The 24996-nt window shown below is 51.4% G+C and overlaps 1 protein-coding gene and 1 long non-coding RNA gene across 2 annotated transcripts in view; one reads left to right on the plus strand and one right to left on the minus strand.

Annotated features, from left to right (window-relative positions):
• Nucleotides 1–1985: 1985 nt before the first annotated feature.
• On the minus strand, nucleotides 1986–24138 carry LOC140707027 (uncharacterized). The gene is made up of 2 exons (XR_012087033.2): nucleotides 23885–24138; nucleotides 1986–2180 (listed from the first exon to the last, which is right to left on the minus strand). It is a non-coding gene; the product is annotated as an uncharacterized LOC140707027 (long non-coding RNA).
• Nucleotides 24139–24343: 205 nt separating this feature from the next.
• The window catches only part of LOC110084799 (microtubule-actin cross-linking factor 1, isoforms 6/7), a 41694-nt gene continuing 41041 nt past the window's right edge, over nucleotides 24344–24996 (plus strand). Inside the window, exons 1-2 of the mRNA XM_078393105.1 lie at nucleotides 24344–24349; nucleotides 24453–24580. Coding sequence (XP_078249231.1) covers nucleotides 24344–24349; nucleotides 24453–24580 — 134 coding nt within the window. The remainder of the gene's footprint in view (nucleotides 24350–24452; nucleotides 24581–24996) is intronic.

A 24996-nucleotide genomic window follows, 5' to 3' on the forward strand; every position in this document is an offset into this window, starting at 1 on the left:
ACGCGCCCCCTCCCGCCCCCCCCGCACCGCTGCCCCTGCAGACCCCCCCCCCCCGGCGGGGACACCGACCCACCCCGAAGTAGGCGCGTCCTGCCCTCGGTCCTTCCTCGCAAAGGCGGCAGCCCCCCTCCCCAGCCGAGTCTTCACTCGCCTCCCCCCCAGGGCTGCCCAGTCCAGCTTGGGGGGGGCGGTCCTTGTCTCGCTTCGCCCCCCTCGGAAGGTGGGTCAGAAGGCGGCGAGCCGAGCCCGACAGTGCCCGCAGACGGTGTAGGCGGGTCACCGGAGGGCCTTGGAGGGGCCATTCCTGCTGGCCTGGTGCTATTCTCTCTCCCCCCCCGTCTCCCCCCCCCGTCTGCTCTGGGTCCCGCCTCCTTCTGGCAAGTCTGGGTTCCTGCTCAGGTGAAGGCAGCCCACCGGGAGGGCAGGGCAGGGCACCTCTCCAAATCTCCTGTGCCCCCCCCAAGCCAAAGGCACCAGTTTCAACCCCACCCTATTCCCCCCCTCCCAGCATCTCCAGGTAGGGCTACGAAAGACCCCTGCCCGAGATACATTCCTCCCCCCCCCCCGGTCAGTGCCCACAGCCCTGGCCAAGGTCCACTTCTGCTTCTCGGTGCCCTTCGGGCTCTTGCCTCCCCTGCAACCATCCCAGGCAGGTGTTCCTTCTTCTGTTTTCTATTCCCCGCCCACCCCAGGCCCACCCCAGGGGCAGGTGGCAGCCACACGCCACATTCCCTAGCTGTGGCCTTTTCTTCAAGGTTCAGCCAACCCATGACCCCCCCCCCGTGACTGTGCACCCGACCACCGTAGGCCAGCAACAGGGGCCTGGCAATCCTCAGGAGGGCACTGGAGGCAGCGGTCAATTCTTGGCGGCCAGTTCCTGTTGGTGACCCTGTTTAGAAAGCTCCCCGTGCCCAGCGGCTGCAGGAGAGGAATGGGGGAGGGGGGGAGGAAAGAGTCCCAGGGCCTCATCCAGTCTGTGGTCCAGAGTCCAGCCCTGTCCCAAAAGGATTGCCAGCAGAGCTGCAACGGAAGGTGCCAGTTAACCTGTTAGCTGGCCCTGGCATAGACCTTTGCGGGAGGGGGGAACGGCCCTGGCACGCCTTATCTGCCCAGGCACAAAGATAAGCGGCCTTGGGTTTCCCCTTCCTTCCTCTGGAGAAACTCTCCTGATGAAGGTGTCGTGTCTCCATCTGCCCGTGGTGTGTGTGTGTGTGTGTGTTTCCCTGCAGAGGATTTCCGCCCTGGATCCTGCCGATCTCTCAGGGAAGAGCCATCAGGACGCCTCCACTCCAGCCACAGACGAGGGGCTGGAAAGGTAGGGAGGGATCTGCCGGGGCCTGCATTCCGGGCAGGAGGTCACCAGGACCAGCTCACAGATGGGCAGACCCGACTTACCAGGTCCCAGGGCACCAGAGACTATGCCGGCCTTGGGAAGAATGCCACCTTTGATGTTAGCCGTCACCGTGACAGTCCCTTTTCCCAGACCACAGGAGAACCAGCCTCTTGCCCCGGGAAGCTCATGGCTTTCCCACGAAAGGAAGAGGGGCTCAGAGTAAGCCGGGCAGCCGTACAGGGTGGCTTCCGTTCCCTGTGCTAATGAAGAGGCACGGTCTAAAAGTGGCCCCCAGAGAGAAAAATGAGGGGGGGCAAAGGCTTCATGCAAAGTGTGGGTTTCGAGGGATGCTTACAAGAAGAAAGAAAAGAGATGACGGGTCAGGATCCGGGTGCAGGTGGTCCAGCCCAAAAAAGGGCCATGCCCCCCCCTGCCTTCTCTGATTGGGCACCCACAGTCAATTGATGCTCAGACGTTTTTCCTGCCTTTTCCCCTCCCCCAGCTGGCAGTGGGGCAGCACTCCTCCTCTGTGCCATGATTTCTGCAGAGGATCACCCAGTCAGTGGTGGTGGGACCAGTGGATCAGGTGTATAATTTGTGTGGGAAGGCACCTGCCTGCCTTTCACCACCTGTGTCTTCTTCGTGGTCTCTGTGAATGCACACTGTTTACTTTGCACTTGCGCAGAGGTTTCAGAAAATTCTAGAGCTTTAACATGCGTTCGCCAGGACTGCCCCCCCCCCAGTACACACGGTCTGCCCGTCCTGGCGATTGCCTCAGTTCCTTTTTGCCGCCCCTGAGGTGTCATCTCACAACGAGCTCTCCGTTCGCGACTTGTTCTTACAATTCCTAGAGAAGAGAAAGAATAAGGATAGAAAGAAATCAATAAGAGACTTTTTGATCTCTTTTCCTTCTCTCCACCACCCCCTTTCCCCCCTCCCTTCCTGCCTTTTATGGTCCCCACGGGGCCATTTAAGAGGTGCACTTTGTGCCCAAATAAGACTCCCCTCTCCGACGGACGCGACTCTTGCCTGTTCTGTTTGGGAAAATCCCATCAACCAGCTTCTTGCCATTCTTGCAAGAATCTCACAAAACAAGCTCTTAAACGCCAAATGATGACTCAGATCTTTCCTGTGGGAACAGTCCCTACATCCTCCACTACCCATCGTGGACGATACACAAATCTTGCAGCCACCGCCTGCTTCTTCTGATATTACCACTGCTTCTCCGCCGCCAGAAGCAACATCGTCAAGACCCAAAATCAAAGTCCTCTAAGGCTAAGTCCTCGGGATGGACGTCACAGTCGACCTCCACACCGAAGCTGCCTCCGAAATTGGCGTGTTCCAAGCCCAAGAAACCGAAGAAACCTTCTATTGATTCTCCAGCTACTGAACAGCAATCACTTCCTATCCAGGACCAGCCTACCATAGATCTTGAATTGGACCATGATTCCATCCCACCTCCATCGGGCCAACCACCTTCTCCCCTTCTTGCCGAGTCCCCATCGTGGGCAAACACCTCGGCTGACAGGTAACAGGATTCCATATTTGGCTTGCTTGAGCCCTAAGTCTATGGGTTGTTCTGTCTCCGTGTGCAAATCAAATTCAGGATCCGTTTTGGCTGATCCCTTATCTCCGCGTAAGCGGTCTAGGACAATGCACCCTACACCGGAGACTTGCCGATCCCATGGTGAACTTGCACAACCTCTGGTATCTGCGGGCTTGCAGGCATCGCATGACTCCCGGGCTCGATACCGTCACTCGTACCAATACTAGCAGCCTACCGGACATGACATTGAACCCAAGTGTCTTCTTCAATATGTATATTGTGTTATCCTTCTGGCTCTTCTGACTGTTGGAAAAAAGGCTTTGAGACACTGAGACAAAATATAATTAATAATCTTAGGCAAGCACACAGGGTCTCTGCCTCGCTCAATCAGTCACCACCATTGGAGGGGAATGTGAGGGAGGGAGAGAGGCAAAGCTTTATAGAGCCTAATTGATTATGAGAGACAGGTAAAGCAAAAGCATGCTTCTTATACACCGCCCCCCATAGTGCTTCAAGCACTCTCTGGGTGGTTTACAATTATGCAGGCTACTACACATTGCCCCCCCCCCAGCGAGCTGGGTACTCATTTTACCGACCTCGGAAGGAGAGAAGGCTGAGTCAACCTTGAGTCGGCTACCTGGGATTTGAACCCCGGGTCGTGAGCACAGTTTTGGCTGCAGTACAGCGGTTTAACCACTGCGCCACAAGGCTCTTTAAAATGTTACATCTTGCAGTATACCAACACTGGCTCGCCGTCTCCTCTACACCACCTGAGGCATGAATATGACCAGTCCTCTGAGGACGATATCCATCCTCCGCCTCCAGTACAGAAACCACGCAAGTCCTCTCGTAAGATAAGTCATACTGAATCTATTACAGTTCAACCACCTTCGGTACCAAAGCGGCCCCAGCCATTGACTTTGGTTTCATTGCCCCCTGCTGAGTCTGCTACGCTTTCACAGGTCCTCGCTTCCTCTCTTCAGTTTACCACAACCTATACCGGGCCTTCACCTGCGCCTCTAGCCAACATAAGCGCCTTGCACATCACCATTCAGCACAGGCAATACTGTCTAAACACGGTATCACTCAATCTAAACCCCACCTGCAGGATGTCCCTCCTAACGCACCAGCCTCTCCATATCAACAGGTTTCTTCACCACCACCTATACAGTTTTCCAGTTCTGAAACTTCAGACCCATTGACACCACAAGGATCTCCTCCTAACTTGCCAACTCCTGATTCGGATGTTGCCGATACCAGCCTTCCATCTCCGTCTGAGGATTTCTCCTCCACATAGCCAATGCCATGGACCTTGATGTCCAGCAACCAGTCCAATCGGAGTCAGATAAAGTCTATGAGGACCAGACACGTCCACTCCATATAGGGTTTATCCCATCTCTTCTAAAATTAATCAAACAGTTGTGGTCCTCGGTACCTCAAATTTCTCAGAGGGCTGAGAATTTATATAGAACTCACAGAAACAATACTGACTTCCTCTCCAAGCATCTGCCTCCCAATTTTGTAATTGTTGATGCTACAGAAAACAGAGCACGCAATCGCTCTAATGCTACTCCTAATAACAAGGAGGGTAGGAAGCTTGATACCATTGGCCGCAGAATTTTCTCGCTTCCTTTACCCTGCGTGGTGCCAATTATCTTGCAGCCATGGGAGCTTATCACAGGTTTTTATGGAATAAGGCCCTTCCAACCCTTCAAGCAGCACCTGGAGAATATAAAGCCAATGGCCTGTCTTTTCATCAAGAGGCCATGGCTTTGGTGCCTCTGGAATGCATCACAGCACGGCACATGGCTACTGCTGTTGCCCTCCAAAGACATGCTTGGCTCTGTTCAGCCCATATCTCTGATGACTCTCACATGCGCATTGAAGACCTACCTTTCGATGGTGTCAGCCGCCGAGAGTGGTCTTAACCGACCAGATAGGCGGGATATTAAATAAATAAATAAATAAATAAATAAATAAATAAATAAATAAATAAATAAATAAATAAATAAATAAAAGATTCTAGATAATCTGCAAAAGATGAGAAAAACAGCACGGTCATGCAATATTCAACCGTAGTATAGACCCCAGAGATACTAATGGTGCCGTTGGTACCCCTATCCAACAATACAAATCCTTCCCTCTACACGCCACACAAAGACAACATCCCAGCCAGGCTTTTGAGGCGCCCTGACAAGAAAACTAAGCAGAGTCTGAGGTGGTTGTTGTAGGTTTTTCGGGCTGTTTGGCCATGTTCTGAGGGTTTTTCTTCCTAACGTTTTGCCAGTCTCTGTGGCCATGGGCATCTTCAGAGTCTTAAACTCCCCCGTCACCCAGATCTGTTCACCTTCCACCACCCAACACCACCCGTCTTACAGCCCATTTTCCATCTTGGGCATCTATCACCACCGATTCTTGGGTCCTCTCTATTATAGCCACCGGCTATGCAATAGAGTTTACCTTTTCGCCTCCACCAAGAATCATTCTAACCACACCATCAACTGTCTTGGAACAAGAGATTCAATCCCTTCTCTCAAAGGACACCGTATTATCTATCACCCAACAAGAAGGCGATCCCAGGTTCTTCTCCTGCTACTTTACTGTTCCAAAAAGAGACGGAAGCCTTCGTCCCATTCTCGATCTCAGTGACCTAAACTACTACATCGTTCAGAAATGCTTCTGCATGGTGACACTAGAACGCATCCTACCAGTACTTCAAGAAAACCACTGGTTTGCTGTCATCGACCTAAGCGATGCCTACTTTCATATCACCATCCATCAAGATCACCACAAATTCTCCCTAGGACAAGTTTTGTAACGTATGAATTCAAAGCCCTCCCATTTGGACTTTCCACTGCACCATGAGTATTTACAAAGTGTATGGCCCCCATCGCGGCTCATCTCCACACTCACAGAATTGCAGTTTTTCCATACATCAACGACTGGTTGCTAGTAGCCCCCTCATGTTCACAGGCTCTGCACAATGTCAATCCAACTCTCTCTCTCCTAGCTGCCTCACGAGCGAGTGATGAAGATACACTCTCTCGTCCAACACTTCCAACCTCATGCGCTCATAACTGCGCATCAAGCTTAACGCCTCCTCGCCCTCATCGCTTCCACCACATTGATTATACAGCATGCTCGGCTGAAAATGTGCTCCCTACAAGCATGGTATCTGTCTCTCTTCAACCCCATGTCTGACCCACCTACCAAAATTCTAAGTCACTTCCGAACTCGCAGCCCAACTACTATGGTGGGACACACCAGTCAATCTCTTCATTGGCAGACTCTTTGCATCTCTTCAACTTACAGCAGATTACCACCGACGCCAGTCCCATTGTTGGGGAGCGCATTGCAGAGACCTTCACATTCACACTCCCTGGTCTTGCTAGGAAAAATCTCTTCACATCAACAATCTCGAGTTACTCGCCATATTCAAAGCATTACGCTTTTTTGAACCTCTTATTACTGGCGCGGCTGTGCAGGTGACTACAGACAATAACACAGCACTCTTCTATATCAACAAACAAGGCGGAGCCCACTCCCTTCCTCTACTACAGTATACCTTGCCGTTCAACTATGGAAATTGTGTTTCAACCACCATATCTTTCCTGTAGTGGTCCATATCCCCACTCAGCACCGCTCTTTTTATTTCTTCACTTTTACCACACAGGGGATCTCATGTTTCTCCCCAAACCATCTCTTGATGGATTCTTACAACTATATGCCTTGCATAAAAAGGTAAAGGTTCCCCTTGACATTTAGTCCAGTCATGTCTGACTCTAGGGCATGGTGCTCATCATCCCCGTCTCCAACCCACAGAGCCAGCATTTATCCAAAGACACGTGGCCAGCGCGACTAGACACGGAACACCGTGACCTTCCCACTGAGATCGTACCTACTGTATTTATCTACTCTCATTTTTACATGCTTTTGAACTGCTAGGTTGGCAGGAGCTGGGACAAGTGACGGGAGTGCCATCCATCGCGTGGATTCGATCTTGCGACTGCTGGTCTTCTGACCTTGCAGCACAGAGGCTTCTGCAGTTTAACACGCAGCACCACCATGTCCCACCACGCCCCGCATACCGGCTTGCTAAAAAGCCTCTGCCTGTTGGCATTAAAGCACATTCCACAAGGGCGGTCGCTGCCTCCACAGCTTACCTGAGAGGCACCCCTGTTTCTGACAGCTGCATGGCCGCCACGCAGTCAACTCCGTCGACCTTTGCCTCCCATTACCACTTAGATGTCAGAGCAACGTTGGATGCTGCCTTCAGACGAGCGGTTCTGTCATCTGTTTTTCTGTGAAGTCTCTCCTCCAGATAGGCAGGCTTGTTAATCACCCGATATAGTATGCATTCACAGAGACCATGAAGAAGAAAGAGAGGTTACTTACCTGCAACTCTGGTTCTTCTTCTTCTTGGGGGGGGGGGAGTCATCTGTGAATTCACATCTGTCTTGCTTCTGTACAGCAACGGACTGTTCTTAGGAACTGAAGCAATCGCCAGGATGGGCAGACCACGTGCCCTAGAGGGGCGCTCCTGGTGAACGTGTGCTAAAGCTCTAGAATATTCCGAAACCTCTGTGCAAGCACAGGTTAAACCCATAAGTGTGAATTCACAGATGACCCCTTGAAGAACCAGAGTTACAGGTAAGTAACCTCTCTTTTTCTGTGACCGCTTCATAGGTCCTGGTTTAACGGGTTTGAGGACACATCCCAACACCTTTAAACACCCTGTCTTATCTTCTCCCTTTGGAGCTGGCAAAGTCCGCAGGCACCAACCCTTGATGGGCCGTGCCGAGGCCCTTCCTGCTTCCCCTTTGTCAGGTTCTCCCTGTTGGTCTGGGCAGCCCTGCAGAGAGAGAGAAAGAGAAAGAGAAAGAGAGAGAAGTCGGCAAGGCAGGGGGTGGGACTCCTGGCCCCCATTCCTCTGATCCTCCCTTGGCAGAGGGAAGTTCTCTTCTCCACAAGCAAGACAAGTCCAGCACATGCTCCACAATGAAAGAACTGCAAGGCCAGCCACTGGGCCCTTGCGGTGGTGATGGTGTTAATCGGAATTCAAGACCCTTATGAATTCCCCCAACAGAAATGGACAGAGACACGAAGGCTACAAAGTGGAGGCTATTTATTATTCGCTGCTGCAGAAAGCGGAGAGAAAGCAAGCCAAGCCACGCAAGGCGTTGGTTTCTCTGAGGAACGAAGGAAGAGTACACATTATATAGGCTGTCCGTCCGGGCGGTCCGTTACGGCTCACAAACTTACTACAATTTCATTAAGTTACAAAAACATTCTATTTCTACTGCGCAGCCTCGCTTTTACGGAGTCTGCACTTTGTTTTTACCCTGTCAGCTATATCTTATCGGCCCAGGTTACTCAGGAATTTAATTATAACACACACACTCCTTAGCGAAGGAGTTAAATTCTCATCACTCAGCTTCTGGAAATTAATTTACAAGCTATGCACCAATAGCCCTTTACTCCCTTTTTCCTTTAGTGAAGAAGTCAAACTCTCAGCAATTTTCTACTCACAATTCCCCCTTTTTCTTTTCTTACTAATTTTGACTTATTCACCTGACTCTCCCTCCTGGATGGGGAGTATCTTGTACTGTACTTCCGGGGCTCTAATCACCATCATCGGCACAGCTTTAGGCATACTCAAGTACCAGCTGATTCTGATAGATAGCATTCTTAATTTTGGCGTTTTGTTTAGCCAACAGGATTGCATTCATAAGACTCGTACCTTAACACACCTTTTTGCTTCCTTGAGTGCGTACCTGATAGGAAACAGAATTGAATCTACACATTTCAGTCGTTCCTGAGCATTTGTAAACGTTTTTTTTTTAAAATATATTGAAGTATGAACCTCATGACTTCCTTGTCTAGTGACAGTGGTGCATGGGCAAGTGTTGTCATTACCAGTGGCTCACCCAAACAAAAAGAATAGGATAAATGCAAAAGATATTAAAGGTGGAAGAGGCAGCGAGGTCATCGGTGGACGTATAGATCTTTCCATTCGTCCTCGTCTGAGTCTTCTCCGAACTGGCAGCAAGGGTGTTGTTTCTGGCACCTCCAGCAGGTTTGGGCATGGAGAATTGTTACTTCTAGTAGCCATTACATTGGAACCTCTTCCGCCAGAGTGGCTATGTCCGAAGTCGGTTTCCACCATCTGGTTTTCCCGTTCCTCTGCTGTGCCCACAACACCTCCGTCCATATCCTCGAAGGGTAATAACCAACTTTAAACCTCAACCACCTGTTTCCTTGACAATCAAATTTGGTTATACGGGCGCACCACTGGTAGGAACACTCTTCTGAAGTTAAGTATTGGTAGGGCTGGAAAGGGTTTATTCCTGTTAAAAGGTCTAAGATTTTCCTTGACTTCTAGGCTGGAGAGGGGTTCCCAATTCATTCACTGTCGGTCCCCTCACTTTCAGTCAGTACGTCTTCCCCAGTGTCACTTTCGTCACTGGAGTCTCCGTCAATTTCAATTTTGGTGACTAGGGGACACCTGCGACAATATTGCCTGTGCCAAAACTCGGGTGAGTTCGCGTTGTGTGCCGGAGTGTGCCCTGATTCTATGTCCCCCACCACTTTGTCAAATACTAAAAGCCCCAAAGTAGTGAAACCCCTGAAATATGTAATCCACCACGGTGTAGATGAGCTAGGTTTCAGTAATTGGATTTCCCAATCTCGATCATCGGCATAATATAGGAAAGGAGACTCCTTCCTATAAATCTTGAGATGATAGAAGGGACAGGGAGATCCACAAAACACCAACTGTTTAGGCATGATCTAGTTCTCTCTAATGAGTGGGCATTTATCACAGTATTGGTTATGCTAGTCCTCTCCCTTATCCCAACTAATCACAATCTCCCTCTCTGATTGGGTCTTCGTGTATGCCAATGTCCGGTGGTATGATTGCCCTTTTGAACTTTAATTCCCAATACGTTTCCCCTTGTACCTAAACCTCCCAATTCCAAATCCTCCCGTTAGTAGACCCGTCTCTACTACGCATCACCTTGAATGGATAGAATGGACACAGATCACCAGACAACACAAAGCATCTAGACATTAGGAATACGTTTCAACACTGTTGTAAGTCCTTCTTGAGGATGAGCAATCCAACTATCCTCTGGGTTAGCAGCTCTTTTGGCTCGGGGTTGATGGGTCCAAGCAGTCTCTTTAGTCCTCACAGCGGTCTCTGTGGTCAGCAGTACCAGGTGGGGTCCTTGCCACTTGGTCTCCAGAGGACTAGTGTTCCACTTTTTCACATACACATATACTGTCCTGGGGGTTGGGAGAAAGGGATGCACTGCTGCTTTCAACGGCAAAGTCTGATGCTGTATTCCCTGGATCCTATTAGACAATAAAACAGAAGACAGGGCCAGAACATATCCCTTCAAAGCATCATGCCCTCCTTTCCCAGTACATTATGTCCATACAACATCTCAAAGGGTAACAATCCAATAGCCGCCCGAGGTTACATTCTCATGGCAAGCCAATCCACTCTATTCCTAGCGCCTCTGTTATTTTTGTGTCTCTGGTGTCCTCCTCCATGTAACATCTGCATAATACAAATTTTTTTTACACCATTTGCACTCATTCACTCCAGCTCCTTTTGAGTGAATACCCACTGTTCTTTGGGACATGTCCCATTTTGAGGGATACGGGCTACTACCATTCTGACCAAAAGTCTATTAGCTGTTTCTTCCTTGGCGGCTTTGTCAGCAGCCCGATTCCCCACACCTTCCTTTGCGTATCCCTTTTGGTGAACTAGAATGTATACTATAGCTACGTCATGAAGCTCGGACAGGGCTTAAGGCACTCTCTCTATAACCCATGCATGTGCAATGGTCTTTCCCATAAAATTTAACAATCCTCACTCCTTCCAAATTTGTGGTGTTTTTTTTTTCCAAAAGCATGAGCAATTCCCCACTCATACCATAAATCTCTATAAGATTCAGCCCTCTTCCCAACTTCAAAGCTCTTTTCAATGCCCACACCTCCGCTGTCTGTGCTGAGGTTGAGAGTGGGAGTTGTCCCTGTTCCACAACTTCTCTGTTTCCTGATACAATTCTATACCCGCTCTTTTTCACACATCATCCACCACTTTGGAGGATCCGTCAATGTACCATTTAATCACTGCCGGGCCCTCTAGTGGTTCCTCCCGCAAATTCCTTCTCCATTTCGTTCGAAAGTCCACTATTTGTCTGCAATCATGGTTCATCCCCTCCTGTGAGTGCACCACCAAAGCATGCAACGGGAATAGCTTCCGAGCCACTTTGACCATGGTAGCCGCTGCTTCACAGGCTTGTACACAGGTCGGCCAGGATTCCACCACTGGATCCATGGTTCTAGACAAAATAGGCTACCGGCTGCATCACCCCCATCAATTCCTTGATTTAACACAAATATGTGAATGTCTGGCAAGCCCAATGCAGGGGCCTCAGTTAGCTTTTTCTTAACCTCTTCTATGGCTCGATTTCCCTCTTTTGTCCAGATCAGACGATCAGGCTCTGCTTGCCCCAACATTTTGACTAATTTTGACACCTCTGGGATCCATGCATGACAGAATCCAACCATACCCAGGAATCCCCGCAACTGCCGTTTTGTTTTTGGTTTAGGGGTTTCCAACAGTGTTTTAACTCTCTGTTCTCCCAGGCACTTCTTACCCTCTTTCAGCGTGTTTCCCACAATCATATTTAGATGTTGCATTTACTCCTGGAACAATCTGTTCCCATTCCTCCTTTGTTCTCAAATCCTTCACCTTAAGACTGAATTTTTTTTTTCCTAATGATTTCTGGGCTTGGGCTTGATGTAGTTGTTTGCTATAGGGATCAAACCATAGCCCATAGTTTGAAAGGCATCCATGCCAATGATTAGATCCTCTGTGGCTTCTGGATCCCATACAAATTCACTCTCAATGAAAATGCCACATATGTTCACAACAGCCAGCAGCAGATTATTGGCCTGATACACTTTCCAAAAGTATACCCTTTATTATTTTTGTTATTATTATTTTCTTCCGTGTTAAGACTGGTGGTGGCCCCTGAATGCAGAAGTGATTTAACTATCAGATCTAAACATGTCACAAACAATCTATCATCCCCTGGGATCTTAAATTTCCCCTATGCTGCCAGATTATAGATCCCATATTTTTGTTTTCTAATTTCTTTCTTTTCTTCTCTCTTTTTTTTTCTCCTGAAGGATCATATCAGCCAGTTCCTCCTTCAATTTTTTGGTACTGATTCTGAGTGTCCATTCGCTTAACCTCCTTCTTTTCTTGTCCCTTATTATTTCCTCTTTCAAAGGACAGTCCTTTGTCTATCACTACTTGCATCAAAACCTCTGTATCTTTGCCATGAACTTGTACCATATTTTCCCCTGCATTTTTCAAAATCCACCATAATTTGTTTCTTAATTTCCTTGCCTCCTGTAGTTCCCTTCCCTCTGTTTTATTATAGGGTGGGGGCTGTTCTATTGAAGGAGCAGTTGGCTGTACACCCCCTCTATTATTCCAAGTTCCTCTACCTTTTTTTTTTTTGTTCCCTATATGCTGGAGCATTTGAATAGGTTGCCTTTTTTTAACTCTCTTTGTTTCTCCTATCTGAGTTGGAATAGATATCAAGCCTGTTAAGTACATCTAAAACCCATTCTCTTAAGGCTGCAACAATACCAAATCTGTGAATCAATTATTGTTATCAATTGCTTTCCATAGTCCAACTACAAATTTTACAGGTCCATCTCCTATAGGCTCTAACTGACCTTTGATATCTCTAATTTCCTGACCAGTTAATTGTTCCATAGTATTCTTCTTTTTTTTTTCCTACCTGATTCATCTAACAGAAGTGTAGCTTTCCAATAGGCTTTTATAGCCCCTTTAGATGGAAAAGAGTTACTCTGATAATCATCATCACTAAAGTCAGAACAAAGATCATCCTCATTCTCGATTTGCCTCTCAATTCAAGGCATTTTCTTTGCTGACATGTCTCAGTGTGTCTCTGCACATGAGTATCAGCTTCAGTTAGTATGTAAGATTCTCTGTATGTGTTTATACAGTCAATACAGAGTATCCTAATGCAGGCTGGGATCTCCCTCCCTCAACACCAGGTGATTTTTCTTTGTGTCTACTCTTAACCCTTTATACCCCAGTAAGTTTAACAAGCCAATTGAACTTTTTCCTTACTAGCTTCCCCTCCAGCTTAACGCTTAATGGTTTCAAAATGGGAACCCCCAAAGAGACTCCATTCACTCCCATTTCTCTTAGGACTCCTCCTGAGGATTCCATTTCATGTACACTTTTGGACAACATTCTCTGTGTCTACTGAGAAAGTTACATTTCCCCCCTTCTCTTTTGATCCTTTTTCCTTCAGCTAACTGTAGCGCTCAGCTTAGAGCAAACAGCTCTGCTGTCCGAGCTGACATGCTTGAAGGTAATGACCCTGATTCAGTCTTTTACCTCCCTTTTTCTTTTTACATACATCACAAACATCCCAAGCAGAGGAGCTATTGTCCCTGAGCCCCCCCCTTTCTCTTTCCATTTTGACCACGAGGAGTTGCAAAATCAGAACCTCCTCGGTTTGTCCAGTGGCTCCTAACATTTTAACTTTTCACACTCCCCTTTGTACATTTGCCAATTAGATTTTTTTTTCAGCACAATGTGGAGTGGGTTGCTCCAGTGTGTATCAAAAATGTAATCTCCTCTCTCTCTAGCCTTTCCTTTCCCATTTCCCCTCAAAACTCCTTACCTGATCTTTCTTTGCTTCGCTCTTCTCTACCTCATCTCTATCTTTGTACTTCCTTTGTCACTTATGCCATACTTTTCCTTGTCTGCACCCCTTTGCTTCCTGCAATAACTTTCCTTGCCTTCTTTACAATATTTCCAATTACTCCTCTACTCCCTCCTTTCCTTACTCTCTCTCTTTGCCTAGCTTCACCCAAGTATTTCCTGAGCCACCTTAAAAGTGAACACAGTCAGGGCCCCTTGCCCCCCCCCTTTCTTCATCCCCTTCTAAGTACTACTTTCTGCGCTTCATTCAACAACTCTTCAATTGGTTTCACCATCAAACCATCAAATTTCTGAAACTTATTTCTGATATCTAGATAACTCTCTGCCACAAAGTGAAGTTTAAGTATTGCCTGATTGGCAGGAGTCTCAGGATCTAATCCTGTATATTGCCTCATGCTCTTCTTAATCCTTTCCAAATACTCCACAGGACTCCCTGCAGTTGACCAAAAGCTTTGGTCATACTAATGTTGGTGGGTATAGTTTGCTGGAACGCCTGTAACATATATCTGCAATATACCTCACAGTGTTCACGCCTTGATGCAGTTTGAAAGTCCCAGTCTCCTGGTGTTACTTCTGGGAACATTTCTCTCGCCTGATCTTCTGTTCTACCTTGAGCTTCATTTCTCCAATTTTCACTAGCCTTTGTCAAAGCTTGGTTGGTGTAAGTTATTCCGGCCAGTTGCCGGCAGATGTAAAGGAACTCTGTGGGACTATAGATGGATGGGCCAAGGGCATCCCTGAGCCCTTGCACAAACCCTAAGGGATCCTCTGTTAAAGAGCGTATTTGTCCCTTTATGATCCTAAGATCACTGCCACACACCCCAAACTATTCCCCATAGGGTACCTGCCGCAAAGGATAGAGGAAGGATCCCCCTGATCCTGTATCATCCTCGTCCTTGTTCGGGGCGACTGGCCCATTTTTCTTGCACCCCAGCCTTTTCCTTACTGGTGTTGTACCCCACCCCAACTGTTCTATTTCCAACCCTCTGAGTTCCTTAAACAACCGCCTAGTTTGTTCTTCCTGTTCTTCCTTATCTTCCTCCCTGTGTGGATTGTAATGGGGTGGCCGTTCCCTTCCATCCACGCATCCTCCAGCTGCCTGATCGTCCCCATCCCCTTCTCTTTAGGAAGTAGGACGGGAGGTTATCCATCCCACCGTGGGGTGGGTGGGGCAGAGGGAAACTCCTTTAGTTCCCCTTTCGGTGCACAAACCCCACTGGCTGTGCCCGAAATTACCATTGTGAGCCATAGCCCCACTGGCTTCAACCCACACTGCCCCGGGTGCACATCCTTACCATTTCACCCGGGGTTTGAAAATCCTGCACTTTTGCCTGTTCCCAATGGAGAAGCAGTCTAGCCAACGGACTGTTCCCCGGGATTCCTAACTCATCTTTCCGTCGACAAGTCTGGGCGTCCCCAACGGAATCCCCCTTTTCCTTTTGGCCCCCACTGGACCGTTTCTTAGACGTCTGATTGCCCATCCCGCGGGAAAACAAAACACAAAGGGATCAGGGAGGTGTGTGAAAGGTAAGGGGTCCTTTCAACACAGACACAAAAAAGGTTTCAGACTTCAAACACGCAGCCTGACTCCGGGCGCCGGAACTTCCAACGGTCACCACGAAGAACTGCAGGCTCAATCACTCATTCACAATCACTCTGACAACGCCCGCCCCAATAACCACAGTTCAATATTTCAATACTCACCACGATTACCCAGGCGCTGTCTCACCCGTCCTCCTCACGTTCGTGTCTCACTGTGAGTTCTTGAGACTGTGTAGCCGGGACGCCAGGCGGGAAACGGCCGTCGAAAACAAGACGGGGGCCCTCCGGTTCTCCGCAAGGCTGCCGCCGTTCTCCACAGCCTCAACGGACTTGAGCCCGGCCCCAATAGGGGCTTCTATTATCCCACTTCTGACACCAATCTGTTAATCGGAATTCAAGACCCTTATGAATTCCCCCAACAGAAATGGACAGAGACACGAAGGCTACAAAGTGGAGGCTATTTATTATTCGCTGCTGCAGAAAGCGGAGAGAAAGCAAGCCAAGCCACGCAAGGCGTTGGTTTCTCTGAGGAACGAAGGAAGAGTACACATTATATAGGCTGTCCGTCCGGGCGGTCCGTTACGGCTCACAAACTTACTACAATTTCATTAAGTTACAAAAACATTCTATTTCTACTGCGCAGCCTCGCTTTTACGGAGTCTGCACTTTGTTTTTACCCTGTCAGCTATATCTTATCGGCCCAGGTTACTCAGGAATTTAATTATAACACACACACTCCTTAGCGAAGGAGTTAAATTCTCATCACTCAGCTTCTGGAAATTAATTTACAAGCTATGCACCAATAGCCCTTTACTCCCTTTTTCCTTTAGTGAAGAAGTCAAACTCTCAGCAATTTTCTACTCACAATGGGACGCCACATGGGCTCCGTCTCAGGGCCACCCTGTGATTGAGTGGCCTCCTGGAACGTCCTCTTCTCAACAGCTCTCCTCAGCTCTTGTAGGCATGCGATCCCTCCCATGTTTGCTTCTCCTCTTCTTCTGCTGCCGCCTGCCGCCTTCTAGCTTTCCCCGCATTGTGACCTTTTCCAGAGAATCTTGCCCTGCCACGATGTACTCCGAAGTAGGGCAGCTTCTGATCCTTTCTTAGATCCTTCGCGGCTGCCCTCCTCAGCCTCCGTCTTCTGCCATTGGCTGACAATAACTCTCCACCTGGATGGATGGTGGAACGTCTTTGACCCTTTCAGGTCCCTTATTGTCAGCATTCAAGTCCCGTACTTCTTCTGTAATCATGATTTAGATCTTCTCCATGTTCAGCTGAGGTCCTGCTCTGACAGTGTCTTCTCTGACCTTCCTCAGAGGCCTGGTTAGGAACCAGATCCGCTTGGCCTTGGGTGCTGCTGAGCGCCTCTCGCCCTGGATTTCCCGAGGGGAATCAAAAAGACATTGCTGCTTTCTGGCAGTAAGGGACAGCGCCTAAATGGCCGCTATTTCTTCCACCAGTTTTCATTCCTCCTTCATCTGAATCTAGTTTGGCTTTCTGTGTGATATGTCCTGTGAACTGATAAGCGGATAAAATATAAAACCTTTACCTACGGGACACCATTCTGCCTCTCCGTCTTCTCTCCTAATAGCAGATTCTTGTCCACAGTACAAGTTCAGATTGGATTAGGCCTCCTTCAGTCTCGAGAGACAAGGATAACATGCTCTGAGTAGAGGACTTGGAACAGCGGCTCATGTGGCTGAGAAGGCCAGTATAAGTTATGCATCGGGATAATCGAGGGCTGAAGCAAGCCCATTTCTTTCAGAACATCCCCTAGCTTCTTATGATCCGCAGAGGCTTTGCTGAAGTTTGCTTTTGCTCCCCTTCTTCCCTATGATTACAAGCATGTCTTACTGTATTTTGGTGTGTGATCAAATTTCCTTCTGGATGGTTTCGGAAAAGCTTTCAGTTTCATCTTCAGCATCGGTAGTTGGAGCATAGACTTGAATGACGGTTACGCTGATAGGTTTTCCACGGAGTCTGATTGATATTGCTGGGTCAGAATTTGTATTATAGCCCCTAACTGCCTGCACTACAGTTTGCTCCTGTATTGCTGTAGAGCTACTCCATTTCTTCTGGATTTGACATTTCCTGAGTAGAACACTTTGCAGCTGTCTGACTGAAAATGTTCCGGTCTGCTCATCATAGGGTTTTCAAGGTAAGAAAAATTCAACAGGCTAAGTCCACTTTTCTTCATTGACACCAAGCACTGCAATGTTTATTTGTTCGGTGTCTTGCTTGATGGTTTCCAGTTTGATTCATACATCTTGTGTTCTATGTTGCAAATTGTATGAGTTGTTCAGCATCAGATTTTCCTTCCGCTACTGTGCACATCAGACACTAGAAATCCTTTTGGCTTTAATTTAGATAACTGAGCTTTTCATACTTGTCCTTCGCTCTTCCCAAGTAGCTGATTGACTGGTTTCTGACCCGAGAGTCTAATCTTCCAGCGCTATCTCTTGTTTCCTTTTGAACTGTCTCATCATAGGGTTTTCAAAGTAAGAAAAATTCAACAGTGGTTCACCATTGCTACCTCCTGCACAGTACTAACAAAGGTTAGTTTGAGTGTCACCATCATGGAGTCCTGGCCACATTGCTCTCATCTTCACGGACAAACTCCAACCCCTTTACCACATTAAGGTGGGCTACTTAAATATCCTTCACATGTGCTGGCAAGCGGTTCATCTCAAAGGGGCACTGCACTGCAAACCATGTCTTCACCATGTCTTTCTTCTGGGACTGTGCTGCTTTGCCCAGGGCTACATAGGCTGCCTGTTTTCCCAGGGCACCCCCCCTCCTCGGGAATCCAACTCCCACGTGCATTACTCCCTGGTAAACCGTCATTGGTATTTCCCCCAAAGGCCGAGAGCTCCCCTGTTGTGTTTCCAAGGGCTGGGACCAGACTTAGTCCATGCTCCTCCTGGCAATGGGTCACTTCCCTTTTTCGGAATTTGTAGCCTGCCTTCAGAACCCCTAGGAGCCTGGCAGGGCAGTCGGGAGGGAGGGAGGGGCAGGCAACCCCCAACCACCCCAGGAGTGGAGCGACCATTTCTCTCCCCCCACCCCCAGGACAGGGGGAGCCCTGTGCTCACTGGCTCAATTGGCTGCCCATTTAAAACGTTCTGTTGACCAGTATTGGTGCAGGGGGGGTGGGGGGTGGGGGGGTGGGAGGCCGAAGAGGAGGCGGCAGAAAGAAAAGCCTCAGTTTGACCAGATTATTTTAACCCCTTGGTGGCAGTTCTGTGCACGGCATTAAAGGAGCTGTTCCTTAAGACCAGCCGCACTACAGGCTCTGTCTCTGCTTTTGCTCCCAGGGCCTGGATGAGGAAGGCTGAATGGAAGGATCGGGGCCCAGAGGTCCGTGAGCAGCTGCTCTCTCTGCGCCATTGGCTGGATGCCCTCGAGAGGACGCTGCCAGGCCTGCCCGAGGAAGACTCTGACACAGAGGTAAGAGAGCTTGTGGGGCCTTGCAAGAGTGGCCAGCATGAGCAGAGTGATGGGCTATGTAGTTCCAGCAGAAAGGAACATCTTCAATCCCCTTAATTGCACAGTGCAGGGCCAGTAACTTTGGGAGGTAAAACTGCGGCCCCCCCGCCCCATGGCATTTAAGCAGCATAATTGATTGCTCAGACACTGGTTTTTAAGGTAAGATGAAAACAGCTACTGATTTTACTGATGCTACAGGTTGTAGTGTGTGTGTGTGTGTGTGTGTGTGTGTGTGTGTGTGTGTGTGTGTGTGTACACATGCACAGCCCCCAGCGTGTTAGTGTTACAGGCACTTCCTTCCGCCTTCGTTTGCATGTGGAAATGCCCCTCAGGGGGCAACCAGTCTGGCCGGCCACCGGGCAGTTCTCCCCCCTCCCGCCGCCGCATTCTGGCTCCAGGAAGGTTTCCCAGCCAGGTGACTCCCGCTGCCCATCCTGGCACAGGCCCGAGCTGCCACCCCCTAGGTGCCCTCATTCCTCCTGGCAAAGATGCCTCTTTCCTTCCACCCCTTGGCTTAGCGCCTGACCCTTAGGGCCGGAGCTGCCTAACAGCAGGCACGCTGACCCGGGCTGTCGCCAACTCTCTGCGGTGAACGGGCGCCAGGGGCCATGAGCTGCCGGAGCAGCCGAGGCGTCCCCCCCTCCCCGAGAGCGACTCCAGAGGCAGGGCCCCAGTGGGGGGGGGGGGTCAGGGCCTAATGGGAAGTCAGAGCCGGAGGAGCCATCCAGGGCACCGGAGAAAGGGTGCTGGGTGCCTCGGGCAAGGGCCCTCTGCGGGAGGGGGGGAGAGGGCTGGCTGGGCTCCACCGGGCCCTGCAGGATTGGCTGGCGTGCCTGGGTGGCCCAGGCCAGGGAGGGCCCCCCACCGAGGCTGCCTGGCCAAAAGACGGAGCGGCCGCTTTCCGTTTCAGGGGTTCCTTCCACCAGAGAGGCTCCTGCTCTGCTCCAGGCCCCCTCCTTCCCCTGCAACCCTCCCGCCCCCCCCCAACCGGGGGGGGGTCTCAGATAGACTCGGGGAAGGGCATCAACCTGTGGCGGGGGTCAAGAGCACGCCCTCTCGCCCAGGCTTTTATCCCTGTGTGAAATCTCTCTGTGGGGGGGGGGGGGGGTGAGGCTCCCAGCCTGTCCTCTGTCGGCAGCAGCACCGTCTGCAGGTCTTCCTCCTTCCCGAGGAGGAGCAGGAGGTCTCGCTGGGGAGTGTCCCCCTGGCCGCCCCCTCCATGTCCCACCCGAACCCTGCATGCTTTGGAGGGCTGGCCTTTCCAAAGGATTAATATGTGTCATTCTCACACACACAGACACACAGACACACAGACACACAGACACACACACACACACGACCCCAGTCAGCCCCTAAAGCCCTGGTCTTTGCCGCAACCCCCCCCCCCGTCTGTGCCTGCCTTTTACATGCACACACATTCATCTGCTCTCTCTCTCACACACACACACGCACGCACGCACGCACGCACGCACGCACGCACGCACACACACACACACACACACACACACACACACACACACACAGGGGCCCTGGGCTGCTGCCAGGCTCCAGAGAGGCTTCCCTCTCCAGCTGCCTTTTGTTCTGGGGCTGCTAAGCACATGGGCTCCAACCCCCCCCCCAGCACAAACTGAAAGGTTCATTCATTCTGAACAAAACGCCGAGGGCTCGGGAGAGAACCTCCCAGCGCCAGGGATCGGAGGCTGTGCCAGACTGCTGCCAACGGCCCTGGGCGCTCGGGGTTCCTCTCTGCAAGAGTGGGGGAGGGGAGGGGGGGAGATGGGGTGGCGCTGCTCCAGTGCCGCCCAGGACAGGGAGGAGATGCAAGGCGCTCGCCGCAGGACATGAGGCAGACTGGCCTTGGGCCACCCCCGGCATCATTGCCCCCCCAGCCCCTCGATTTCTGACCCTTGTAGGCTTCAGTGGTAGGCGTGGCTCTAGTGAGTGTGGTGGGGAGTCACTGTCACCCCGAGAGGTCCCCCTGGGTGCTGAATGCATTCTGCCTATGCTCTTGAGGCACGCTGGCTGACTGCCAGCACAGGGCTGGCACAGCAGTGACGCCAGTGCTTCTGAAATTCTACTGTGCACAGTACATGAGTAAACGGTGGAATTCACTGCCACAAGGTGTAGTAGTGATGCCTGCAAAGTTGGACAGCAGCAAGAGATGTAATGGCAAATCTGCAGAGGTGAGGGCTGGCAGTGTCAGAGTTCCCCATATGCCAAGACAGAGGGTGCAATTGTCCTCACAAGTGCCTAGTAAGCTTTGCATAGGCTACAGGCTGTCCTCTGCAGGGGGAGCAGAACGCTGGGCAATTTCCGTGAAAGCAGATACTGTAATTGAGCATCTCGCATCAGCAAGAGGACAGCGCAAAAGCAGGTTTCAGAACACATCAGCCTCCCAAGAAACTCTCTTACTGTGGGACTGGGAAAGGATGACAATGGGAGACTTAAGATGAAGGTGCCTGAAACCAGTTGCGCGCACAAATTCCAGAGTACATCTAATGCTTGTGCAAAGACCAGTATTCATAAGCTGATTCTTGGGTATTAACAGCAGTTGTTTTCTTTGCCAAAACTCTGGCCTCAGAATCAAAAGGTGATTTAGAAGAAAGGAAACCACTTTGCTGAAACAAACTACTTGGTGCCACAAAGGCTGCCGCCTGGCAGACAACGAATCGCTCCACTCAGGGCCAAGTTGTTTCTGTCAAGGCCCCTGGGAACCCTAACCCTGTGGGGACAATCCGGAAGGTCCTTTGTGCATGCCTGCTGCCCTCCCTCCGTGCATCTCTTCCTTCTTTCCTTCCTTCCCTCTCTTTTCCTTCCTTCCTGTTTATCTTCCTTCCTCCCTCCCTCCCTCCCTCCCTTCCTCTTTTCCTTCCTCCTTTCCTTTCTTCCTCCCTCCCTTCCTCCCTCCCTTCCTCCCTCTTTTCCTACCTTCCTCCCACCGTCATCTCCTTCCTTCCTTCCTTCCTTCCTTCCTTCCTTCCTTCCTTCCTTCCTTCCTTCCTTCCTTCCTTCCTTCCTTCCTTCCTTCCTTCCTCCCTCCCTTCCTCCCTCTTTTCCTACCTTCCTCCCACCGTCATCTCCTTCCTTCCTTCCTTCCTTCCTTCCTTCCTTCCTTCCTTCCTTCCTTCCTTCCTTCCTTCCTTCCTTCCTTCCTTCCTTTCTTCCTCCCTCCCTTCCTCCCTCCCTTCCTCCCTCTTTTCCTACCTTCCTCCCACCGTCATCTCCTTCCTTCCTTCCTTCCTTCCTTCCTTCCTTCCTTCCTTCCTCCCTCCCTTCCTCCCTCTTTTCCTACCTTCCTCCCACCGTCATCTCCTTCCTTCCTTCCTTCCTTCCTTCCTTCCTTCCTTCCTTCCTTCCTTCCTTCCTTCCTTCCTTCCTTCCTTCCTTCCTTCCTTCCTCCCTCCCTCCCTCCCTCTTTTCCTACCTTCCTCCCACCGTCATCTCCTTCCTTCCTTCCTTCCTTCCTTCCTTCCTTCCTTCCTTCCTTCCTTCCTTCCTTCCTTCCTTCCTTCCTTCCTTCCTTCCTTCCTTCCTTTCTTCCTCCCTCCCTCCCTTCCTCCCTCCCTTCCTCCCTCTTTTCCTACCTTCCTCCCACCGTCATCTCCTTCCTTCCTTCCTTCCTTCCTTCCTTCCTTCCTTCCTTCCTTCCTTCCTTCCTTCCTTCCTTCCTCCCTCCCTTCCTCTTTTCCTTCCTCCTTTCCTTTCTTCCTCCCTCCCTTCCTCCCTCCCTTCCTCCCTCTTTTCCTACCTTCCTCCCACCGTCATCTCCTTCCTTCCTTCCTTCCTTCCTTCCTTCCTTCCTTCCTTCCTTCCTTCCTTCCTTCCTTCCTTCCTTCCTTCCCTCCCTCCCTCCCTCCCTCCCTCCCTCCCTCCCTCCCTCCCTCCCTCCCTCCCTCCCTCCCTCCCTCCTTCCTTCCTTCCTTCCTTCCTTCCTTCCTTCCTCCCACCGTCATCTCCTTCCTTCCTTCCTTCCTTCCTTCCTTCCTTCCTTCCTTCCTTCCTTCCTTCCTTCCTTCCTTCCTTCCTTCCTTCCTTCCCTCCCTCCCTCCCTCCCTCCTTCCTTCCTTCCTTCCTTCCTTCCTTCCTTCCTTCCTTCCTTCCTTCCTTCCTCCCACCGTCATCTCCTTCCTTCCTTCCTTCCTTCCTTCCTTCCTTCCTTCCTTCCTTCCTTCCTTCCTTCCTTCCTTCCTTCCTTCCTTCCTTCCTTCCTTCCTTCCTTCCTCCCACCGTCATCTCCTTCCTTCCTTCCTTCCTTCCTTCCTTCCTTCCTTCCTTCCTTCCTTCCTTCCTTCCTTCCTTCCTTCCTTCCTTCCTTCCTTCCTTCCTTCCTTCCTTCCTTCCTTCCTCCCTCCCTCCCTCCCTCCCTCCTTCCTTCCTTCCTTCCTTCCTTCCTTCCTTCCTTCCTTCCTTCCTTCCTTCCTTCCTTCCTTCCCTCCCTCCCTCCCTCCCTCCCTCCTTCCTTCCTTCCTTCCTTCCTTCCTTCCTTCCTTCCTTCCTTCCTTCCTTCCTTCCTTCCTTCCTTCCTTCCTTCCTTCCTTCCTTCCTTCCTTCCTTCCTTCCTCCCACCATCATCTCCTTCCTTCCTTCCTCCCACCGTCATCTCCTTCCAGGGGTCTGAAGAAAGGTCACTTGATTGGAAGCCGTGGCTTCGGCAGGCCCAGGGGCTGAGCTGGGCTGGGTGGCTGAGACTCTTCTGGGTTTTGAAGGCTCCTCTGTCCTCCTGCCCCTCCCTCTTGGGGTTGGGTGGTGTAAGAGACCCTGGAAAGACTTTGTATGGGAAAGGGGTGCCGCCACCCCACCCCACCCCCATGCATGAGGATGGAGCCTCCTCCTCCTCCTCGGTGGCAAAGGCGCTCTCCCCTCCCCTCCCCTCCCCTCCCCTCCCCTCCCTTCCCCCACCCGCCCTTCTCCCAGGATAGTTGTGAGTCCCGTCGTGTTTCCCCAGTAACGGCAATTGTGCCGTAGCCAGCAAAGAGTTAATGGGAGCAGGGCTTATTGTATTAGCCTGAGTGTGGTGCGGGGGTCAGTGGGGTGGGGTGGGGGGTTACTGAGGAAGGGTCTGTTCTGCAGGCAGGCAGGCAGGCAGAGGGGCCCTCCCCTCCCCTCCCCTCCCCAACCTGCTGCTGGGCTTGGGTCCCTACAGCTTCCTGGGAGATCTGGAAGCGCGCCCCCCCCGTCCCAGCGTCCTGACCTGCGGTGCCCCCGTTTCCACCTCTCCGTCCCTCCGTCCTTCCTTCCGCCTGTCTGTCCACCCAAGCTCCCGGGAGCAGCGGCTTCAAGGAGCATCTGGAGGAGGCAGCAGGTGGACCGGCGTGGGCATCACAAGCAGCAGCAGCAGCAGCAGCAGCAGGGGCGGCCCCCACGGCTGGTCCCCCAACCGACTGACCGGCAGACCGGCCGGCCGAGGGGAGGCTCCTCCATCCCTTCGCCTGCCAGCCTGTGGCAGAAGAGGGAGGCTGGCCGAGCGCTTTGGGCTCCTCGTTGAAGCTGGAAAGTGTGTCTTCCTCCTCCCTCCCCCCCTCCGGGAAGCCGACGGGAAGCCTCTGAAGTGGCGTCCCCAGCCGGAGCCAGGAACGACCGACGGGGCCAGCCGGACCGACGTGTGGTGGACCTCCCTGCCTTCGCCCCACCCCAGCATTCCTGCCACATCATGAAGGTAACAAATGCCTCCCCTACACACACACACACACACACACACACACACCCCTGGGCTCTGGCCCACCTGCCTGCCCGCTCTTCCCTTCTTCCTCTCCTTTCAGCCCAGCCCCCTCCCTGGCCAGGCCCCCCCCACACTCCCAAGAGCCTCCCTGACGTGGGGCAGAGAAGGTGCTGGGGGCCCTGGGGCCTGCGTGGGCACACTGAGCCGAAAGGCAGCCTGGAGAGCTGGGTAGGTGGGTGAGTCGGGCTGAGAGGTGCACCCCCCACTTCTGCTGCTCCCCCTTCTGCCCCGTGGAGAGGGAAGGGGGGACAAAGGGGGGCTCTCTGCAGGGGCACCCCTGGCCCCCACCCCAGGGGGGCCTTGTGGGCTTTGGGCATCTGAGCTTTGCAGGAGCCTTGCCCCGGGGGGGGGGTTTGCCTCCGAGGTGCCCGGGGTTGGTGCCCGACAGCATACTTCTCCAAGCCCAGCCTGGGTGGGCAGCGGGGGTGGCCCTCTGCCCAATGGCTGGGCACCTGGTGACAAATGGTTTCCCCCCCCCCGCTGCTGCCCACCTCCCTTCCCACCAGCTCCCTTTTGTCAGGGTGCTGTGGACAGATGGCTTCCTGTCCTGGGGGCTCCAGCTTGCCCGAGGAGAGTTAATCTAA

This window comes from Pogona vitticeps, chromosome 4 (genome assembly GCF_051106095.1).
Source record: "Pogona vitticeps strain Pit_001003342236 chromosome 4, PviZW2.1, whole genome shotgun sequence".
Classification (NCBI taxonomy): Eukaryota; Metazoa; Chordata; class Lepidosauria; order Squamata; family Agamidae; genus Pogona; species Pogona vitticeps.